The 9239-nt window shown below is 34.5% G+C and overlaps 1 protein-coding gene across 2 annotated transcripts; it reads right to left on the reverse strand.

Moving 5' to 3' along the window:
* Window positions 1–69: 69 nt before the first annotated feature.
* Window positions 70–8738, reverse strand: LOC108456936 (putative calcium-transporting ATPase 11, plasma membrane-type). Of its 2 annotated transcripts, XM_017755693.2 has the most exons (8): window positions 8210–8738; window positions 5546–5600; window positions 3503–5442; window positions 3260–3418; window positions 1951–2122; window positions 1556–1854; window positions 775–1110; window positions 70–661 (listed from the first exon to the last, which is right to left on the reverse strand). In XM_017755693.2, the coding sequence occupies exons 1-7, from the start codon at window positions 8378–8380 to the stop codon at window positions 802–804; spliced, it is 3105 nt and encodes a 1034-aa protein (XP_017611182.1). In that variant the 5' UTR covers window positions 8381–8738; the 3' UTR covers window positions 70–661; window positions 775–801. The 2 variants fall into 2 exon arrangements, with proteins under 2 accessions (XP_017611182.1, XP_017611181.1); XM_017755692.2 differs by having other exon boundaries at window positions 70–1110.
* Window positions 8739–9239: the final 501 nt, after the last annotated feature.

Here is a 9239-nt window from a genome sequence, read left to right on the forward strand (position 1 = left end):
AATTAAGATATATCTCACCACAAACACCACGTTGAAAGGGTAAAATAAAATTTACAGTGAGATTCATGATTTGAAACCCAAATCACAGGCAAAGGTAAAGAATTTTTGTAATTTTAAATATCAATTTGTGACAACACCTTTTCTCAAACTTAAAAAACATTCTTTAAAACAAACCTTCTAAACTCAAACTTTTCCTAACCCGACCATCCTTTGATACTACTTATTAACCCACAGTTGAACATAGTAAAAAATAACGGAGGAAGGAAAATAAACCAATAAGTTTAAAAATTACAATGACCTGAATCAAATCAAAATTTATTTTTTATTATGTAAAAATAAATATTTCATATTTAAATTAGTAAAATAATTTAAATTTTCTAAATAAAAGAATATATATACTTTTAGAAAAACTCATAACAATTCATTATTTTTACTTGAAAATAACTTCTTATTTTTAAATTATAAAAGGAAATTGAAACTTTACAAAATAATGTCTAAAAGTTAATTTTGTCAAAATAAATCCAAAAATACAAAACTCAAAATTAGTATAAAAATATAGAGAATTCATAAACGGTTTGTGAACTCCAAAAAGTCCAATTGAACTTAACTCGTTCCTAAGCAAAACTTAAGGGCTGGAATCACTCCGGCGAAGAAAGGACATCTGAAGAAAAGAGAAGGAAAATGAAACAAGTAAAATTTAAGGATCCCAACCAACCAAGAATCAAAATCTGTGAAGAAACCAACGGCAATTCAAGTAGAACATCAGGAAGGAACCTTCAGTCCACTTTTAGTTGGCAAAATTCATGCAAGTTCTGGACCACTAGGAAGTGCATCATAACCATCATGGTGCTTTGGCTTAACAGCTGCTCTTTCAACAGGGATACACTTCACAATCACACCGACAATCAAGCTAACTGACCCAATTAAGATGCAAAGTAGCCATAGTTGCCAACTTAAAGGCACAGTGCTGGCAAATGTTCCAAGGAACTCAACTATCACCACTTGGAATGCTACTGTCGAAGCCATCACGCCAAGGAATATCCAGCTGCTAAACATGCCCCGCAATATATTTATCTTCTCTATTTCACGGCTATTTATTTCATTAAACACCTGCAAATATCCAAAGAGAAAAAGTCAATAATTAAAGACGTTTCCTCTACCAAATGAGGATGAGCTATCACGTTCTGTTCTAGGTGAAGTCTGTTTTGGTTATTAAAGAGGATCGAATTATATAGTTTTGGGAGACTAAATAAGGAGCCAAGGCTCCTGCTTATCCCCTTGAATCTACCTCCGACTTTAATTAATGAGATGGTATACAATTTTCTCTACTAATTTCACTATCATTTTGTCATTGACCTATACAAATTATAGCCTTAAGCTCCTGACAATGAGCACACTTCGAAATAGAGATATCTTGAAACTTTTTGAGGTGTGTCTTGATCAAATGATCATCTTAAACTGATAATGTGAGAATGTTTGTCATCCAACTGAACAAATGCATAAAAAGCTATCGCCAAAGAAGCTTATAGTGGCTGTTAAATCTGAAAAATCATACCTGGCAAAACACAAATGAATTGAATATCACAGTATTCAGAACAGTGGTGGCATCTGAACCCGTAAGCTTTAGAAGCTGCTTCCCATCAAAATTGAGAACACCAAGGACAATTAGTTGATATATACTTTGGCCAATGATATTTCTCCACATTGGTTTGGTGATAAAACTTGCGCCCCTTGGAACAGGCGGCCTTTTCATTAATGCATCATTTGGAGGCTCTGTAGCTAGTGCCAATGCCCCAAGAGTATCCATTATCATATTAACCCAAAGCAATTGTACAGCTGTGAGAGGGGCAGATCCTGGAAAGTCATGCACAGGTCAGCAAATGATAATGATAGTGTTTAATTTTTACAAATATAATACATGTATGACAAAAGCTTCACAGAACAACACACCTGAGATGCATGCGGAGACAAAATTGATTATAAGAGCTACAACATTAACTGTTAACTGGAACTGCACAAACTTTTGTATGTTTATGTATACTGCACGTCCCCATTTGGCTACATTTACAATAGTAGCAAAATTATCATCCATTACAATGACATCAGCATTTTCTTTCGCAACCTGTACAATCAAGGCATTAACAAAATGAAAGTCAGAGCAGAAAGAGAAGAATGCTAAAAAACTTGATATAGAAACAAGGTCAGCCCAGAGTACAAATATTGTAGTCTGATAGCAGATATCTTCATAAAAAAGAATGACATTGTCAAACATACATCTTAATCCAATCTACATACCTCAAGAACTAAATGTTACTATGCTGCTATTCCTAAATATTTCCAGCAGTTCACAAAAAAAAAAAATGATTTACTTGCACAAATAAAAGTTATTAGCTGATAATTATAGACTCATAAAGTACAGCTTGAAAAAAAAGTTAGGGTATCAAGCACAAAGAAATAAAATAAAACAACTTTAAATCAATCCAATAAAACTTATCAGATATCTTGGTTATCCAAACATCTCCCTACAGAAAGAAAAGACCACTAACAAAAATACACAGGTCTTTCATCCAAAAAAAGATTAAATATCTTCTATAAGCATGTCAAGGACAGACAGAAAGTTATTAAGGACATGCCTGATAAAAAACAAGCATGCTTATCCAAATAAAAAAAACCAAAGAAAAAAACATATAGAAACTGAGAGAATTAAGTTCAAATGATACCAAAAAAATGGAAGCAACAAAACAGCAATGGATCCAAAAATTTCTTTTGATGAGTCATTTACAAAATTACGAAGGCCATTTTTCCAGAGAATGGGAGAAACATCCAATTAGAAAGAGGAGTGGAGAAAAATCCAAAGCTCAAAATATTTCACCTAGGCAATCTTTAAAAATGGAAGTTGGAACCAAGATATTGATAAACCTCGGTCAAAAGGCCAAAAGAAAAAGTTAAAATTTGTTACTTTCGGAAAACAATTTGTTTTCCTATTTCTTAATGGATAAACTAATTCAGTAAAGTCAATAAAATATAAATAATACGGTAGTAAACATGAAATACAAAACAAAACAAAACAAAATGAAATACAAAGATGTTCCTGGAGAGAGATGACATCCAATGAAAACATTAAGAGAATAAACAATAAACTAACGTCACATAGGATGCTGAATAACATCAAAATATGTGAGCAAAATCAAGAAGATAAACACATCCAAGCTTGTTAGAATCATATCGTCATTAAATAAAACTATGAATGCATACAAACCTCTGTTCCAGCTATCCCCATAGCGAGTCCAATATCTGACTGGCGCAAAGCTGGAGCATCATTGGTCCCATCACCAGTCACAGCAACAACTTCTCCAAACATATTTCTCAAATTGATTACGAAATTGAGCTTATCGGAAGGCTTTGACCGTGCCATTACCTGAAATCAAGACAGTGTTCAAGAAAATGTACACCTCATGAAGCATGAATAAAAAGATAAAAAGTTTTTTATGGTCATTTGAACCTGAATATTTGGTATAATGTCCTTCATCTCATCAGGAGACTTGCTACTAAACTCTGGTCCTTCTATGGCATTCTCTTCTGCTGTTAGTATGCCACATTCTTTAGCTATTGCTTTTGCAGTGTTAATATTATCACCAGTGACCATACGGACAGTAATTCCAGCAGCTAGACAGGTTTGAACTGCTTCCTTGACTCCAGGACGCACAGGATCCTTGATCCCAAAAACCGCTATCAGGGTATAGCCACTATCAGGTATACCATTCTCATTAAAAGTTTCACCGACATCTTTAACAGCCACACACAGAGTCCTTAGAGCATCCGAAGCAAAGCCATTTATGGCCTCTGTTATATCTCTTACTCGTTCTTCAGATAAAAGAACTACTTCCCCACTGGAATCAACAACCTTTTCACACATACGTAATACTATTTCAGGTGCACCTTTACAAAAAGCTTGGATTCTGCCTTCAGGCAAAGCCACCAACACAGACATCTTCTTCCTGTCTGAATTGAAAGGCTCAACCTTGAGAATCTTAAACTGTCTTCGGTATGCATCAAGATCAGCACTCAAAAGAAGCCCAAATTCGAGCAGTGCTGTTTCTGTTGGTGTTCCCAAAATGGAGTTCTTTCCATTTTCATCTTTCACCACTTCAGCACTACTATTTAGAAAAATAGAACGCAGAAGGATACTGAAAACACTTTCATGTATCTCCAGCTCATCAATGCTCTTGTTCTCATTACCACCAATGTTTCTAATTTTCTCACATATCCATATCTTATTAACTACCATATGGTTTGTGGTTAGTGTCCCTGTCTTGTCAGTACAGATGCAACTAGCAGAACCCATTGTCTCACATGCAGAGAGATGCCTGACCAGTGCCCTTTCATCCATTAATTGTTTCATTGCAAAGGCCAGGCTCAGTGTAACTGCTAATGGTAATCCTTCGGGAACAGCAACAACTATTATTGTTACTGCAATAGCAAAGTAGTCCAGAAGCGTCAATGCATCAGTTGAGGACCATTTTGTGAACTCATTGTGGAGGGCTTTCTCAATGAGAAACCTTACTGTTAAGACCAAGAATGTGAGCACAGCAAATGTCAAGCCGATTTTACCAATAATTGTAGCAACACCATTCAATTTCACCTGAAGTGGGGTCTCATCTTCTCCCCCCTCATTCAAAGTTTCCATCAACTTCCCCCATTCGGTCCTCATACCAACTGCTGTGACCAGCATCTTTGCTGATCCATCTCTAACTTTGGTTCCTGAAAGAAGAAAAGGCTTTTGTTCATATATGTCAACTGGGTCAGTCTCCCCTGACAAACTTGACTCATCAATCTGCACGCTGTATCCCGATATGAACAGCCCATCAGCTGGAACTTGGTCACCTATACCTAAATGAACAACATCGCCGACAACCAGGTCATAAATAGAAACTTGCTGCCTACGTCCGTCTCTTGTAACTTGAACAGAAATCTTTTTCTTCTCCCTGTCAAGGTCTCTGAATTGCAATGACTGCCTATAGTCACTGATAGCAGTAACTAATACTACCAAGATTATACTGAGTAAAATTCCTGCTCCATCATACATTCCCTTTGGCCACCCCTCTGTGGCAAGTCCAACACCTATAGACACCACGGCACAAATCATAAGGATGATCAAGGTCAAGTCTTGGAGTGCATCCCAAACAAACATCCAGAAATTTCTTGGAGGTTTCTCTGTGTATCGGTTGAAGCCATAGATCCTTTGTCTAGTAGATACGTTTTCTGAGCAGACACCCTCATCAAGGGAGACTGTGACTTTCTCAGCAATCCCATCAACTCCACCATGCGACTTTAAGCGCTTTATATCATGACCATGAACAATAGAAGCAAGTTCATCTGGTTCAATTCCAAATTTTGCTTGTCTAACCTCGTCAGTAATCTTGTAATCAGGTGGACCAGCAGCTGAATATGATCACAGGATCAGTTGATTTATACATGAGAAACAGATAACATAAAAAGGGGTATCATATAAGCATTGTTCCAACAGAAAAACTGCATATCATACCATCAATAAACTGCAAAGCTGCTTTCTGAACAATAAGAGCAACTCGAATTTTCTCCTGGTTTAGGGGGAAAAAGTCATAAATAGATTAGATGCATTATAAGGTCAAAGTAGTTTAGTAAAATAAAGTATATTCATTGCAATAGTGATACTTGGTGTTGTAGCAGAACTTAAAAGATATTCTTATCATAACAATAATAGTATATTCATTGTAATAGCAATCTCAAAATGTTCCCAGTCATCTTCCCGAAGAAGATTTTTGGATTATTGTTGATATTTATGATCTTCAATGCACAACATTGTATCATGTTCCAGTATCTCATTAGAATTTGTAAGGAAAAGAAAAACCCTCATTATATATTACCAGCTAAAAGTAAATGATTTAGATGCTCAAGGGGAAACTTGTCTTACATAAGAAAGATAAATACTGATAATGGAAAGGATTTGGGCTTATCAAAAACGTTCTGTTAAGAATAAGGTATTCTTACCAGGATTCATTTCATCAACCGTATCCCTGCCTTATACAATTTCCACCATGTCTTTGTAACAAGTGGTTTTTTTTTTTTTTTTTTTTAACTTCAGATGATGTTAATAAATATTATATAACCTATTCAAAAGAAATTTAGCTTGGGCATTTGTTAGGACTGGACCTTTATTTAACATGAAACGACAGCACTATCAAAATTCAAAAGTGCTCTCTAGACGCAAGCAAAGCTTTTAAAACAACCCTTTAATTGAACTGACACATTTACACCATTTCCATTATATCTTCCTTTTATCAGAAACTGAGCACTTTAGGTAGAGTTTGGGAACTTAGATTTCAAAAATAGTGTAAATTGAGTGATAACTCATATAATTGTGGCATTCATGATCATTTCTCAAATTCGTAGATTTGTTGGATGACTATATAGTAGTGAATTTGAAATTCTTAAAAGAATTATGAATTTCATGCATTTTACACTTTCCAAATATATAAAAGGCATATATTTCATTCTTACAATTTATGTAACAAATGAATTCATGTTCCCAAATGTAGCATTAAAGAATCAAACATTAGTTGAAATGGCATTCTTTTATCAGATTCCTAATCCCAAGCTTGTAAAACACGCAACAACTGCAATATATGATATTGCATAATGGTGATTTAATCATAGAGATTGCAACTAGAAGACAAGTCGACCGCCACGACAGTTCAAAGCTTAGAAGGCAATAAACTAAACAGCATTATTAGTTTTAAAACACAAAAGATTCCCCACAAAACGAACAAATCTATTTATATCATGATGGATAAGAAATATGTGAAGTGGAACAAATAATACAGGTAGGGCATGATTCTTGCAGAGCTAATGGGACAAAATTAAAAGCCATCCTTATCCTTGACATAAATGTTCCCCATAGCTTGTATCGTATTTAATACGGTACAATACACCTGGGGTCCATTTGAAACCTACTAGGAAATTTCAAGGAAGTTTCGTTAGAAACCCTTTATCATCTATAGTCAAAAACGTTGATTAATTCTGGCCTAGCATAAATTAGATTTTTTAAATTCAGTCCCTACCTCTACGTCACAACCAAAATTAAAGACAAAATCCAAGGAACTCTAGAAAGACGGAACTGTACTGAAACCACCATAATTTATTAGAGTAACCGGCACCAACTCCGTTTTCGTTTGACTTTCTCTCAAAACTATTATTAATTACTTTCAAACCCATGACATCATGATGATCTAACTTTTAATTCTTTTTCCAAGTTCTTGCATACGAATCCCACTGCATATTAAATGAAAAAACTCCTAAAAAGTTGAATATAAATGTTAAAGGAATACATATTCTGTATCCAATCATAAATTCGATTTCTACAGTGGCTAAATGGATTGAGTAGTTTTTTTTTAGCAAAAAGGAATTTTTTTTTTCAAAAAGAAAAGAACAAGGTCTTGTTCGTAATCATTATAAATTACTTTTGAAAATTTGATAAATCGCTCAACTAGAGTTGTTTGTTTTGATCAACCCAGCGGATCACAACCCATAAGAAAATTGAAAGCTATGGTACTGCAGTAGTGGATTCTCCACTGTAAAAAGCGACGGCAGGAATAGATTTTCTTGATGATTTAGTTGGCGGGAGGCGTAGCTTAAATTGCACCAAAAAGACAGAAACGCGTAGCTAAAAAAGCATTTAACCGAATCAGTGATTGCCACAGCACCATCTTAATGGAGAGACCATGTTCAACCACAAGGTGCCCCAAACGTGGCAGTACATCACTGGTGCTTGCAGATAAGTACGACAATATGTTCCCTAACTATAGGGGACTACAAATGGATCCGATCCACCAAATCGTAATTTCTAATATTTAAAATTAATTAATTAATTAGCCTCAATTAGCATAAGTTAAAATGAAATGAAATGAGATTCCCTAATCTGTGAGTATACCACAGTTGCCCAAAAAACAAATGAAAATTCCTAGCCGTCCCTTTGGTTCCTCCGACGATCAAGTAAAAATTTTTAACAAATAAAAAAGGTTGGAAAGGAATGGCCTTCATTTTGTTTGAATCCAAGAGTTGATTAATATCGTAACTGTACATTTGCTAGTTCAGTGGAGAACTTCAGAGAAAAAAGGAAGACAATAACGGAATTTTCATAAAAAGTATAAGGGGAAAACTAGATGAAAACCTTGATTTTGAGCTTTTGCTGTTCGGCTTCGGATCTTTTTTCGAGATTCGCGATCATTCGGAACCGCCGGCGAGGGTTCCTAACAATCGTGACAAGCTTTCTCCACCGCCTCAACGCCGCCTCCGACGAGTTTTTCGGCGGCACTTCAAAGTCCTTCAACAGTTCTTCCATATTTCTGCTGAACAAAACCAAAACAAACGACTTGGCTTCTTACCACTCTCTCCCTGTCCCTCTCGCCTCTCCCTGGTTTAAGGCTGCTAGCAGTTGTAGTATTATTTATATATTACATACACACACATAAATATATATAATATTATATTATTTACAATAACTAAAAAGTACAACTCTTTTTATTACAAAAAAAACTACACCTCCCTTTTAGGGTTTAATATTCCCTAAATAGATCTCAAAAGTGAATCTTAAAAATAAAGGGAAGAAATCACACTCCATCATTAAGAAAGAGAAAATCGATTCATTAAATTGAGTAACAGAATATATATATATATATGCTATTATATTTAATTAGTTATTCGTATGGGTTAGAATTTTGAATCAATCCACATAAATTTAATTAAAAATTATCAATTTAATTTAATTTATTTTAAAAATAAATTTACTCTCTTAATTACTTGAATTTGAATGCACAATATTCTAAAATATTAATATTGTCACATAAGTTAAATTCTAATTTATAAAATCATTTAAAATTTATTATTTTATCAATAATTATTTTAAAAAACATTTTAAATATTTTTGTATTACTTTTATTTCTTTATGATTCAATATAGTGGTTGTATTGTTTTTAAATATGTTTGTATATAAAATTAAAATCTGAAGACATGTTTTTTGAATTATTCTCTTGGATGACACATTCTAATGATGAGGAAGAAGATGGTGAAAACATGTAAACGTGCCTCACAAAGGTGAAGAGAGGATTTCTTGTCCGTCTTCATGATGACTTCCCTTTGCAAGATGGAGGTGGCCCTTTTTGTGTGATAATCTTAGGCAGGCGATTACTTGCGAGTGGCTT

This window comes from Gossypium arboreum, chromosome 9 (genome assembly GCF_025698485.1).
Source record: "Gossypium arboreum isolate Shixiya-1 chromosome 9, ASM2569848v2, whole genome shotgun sequence".
NCBI classification, from domain to species: domain Eukaryota; kingdom Viridiplantae; phylum Streptophyta; class Magnoliopsida; order Malvales; family Malvaceae; genus Gossypium; species Gossypium arboreum.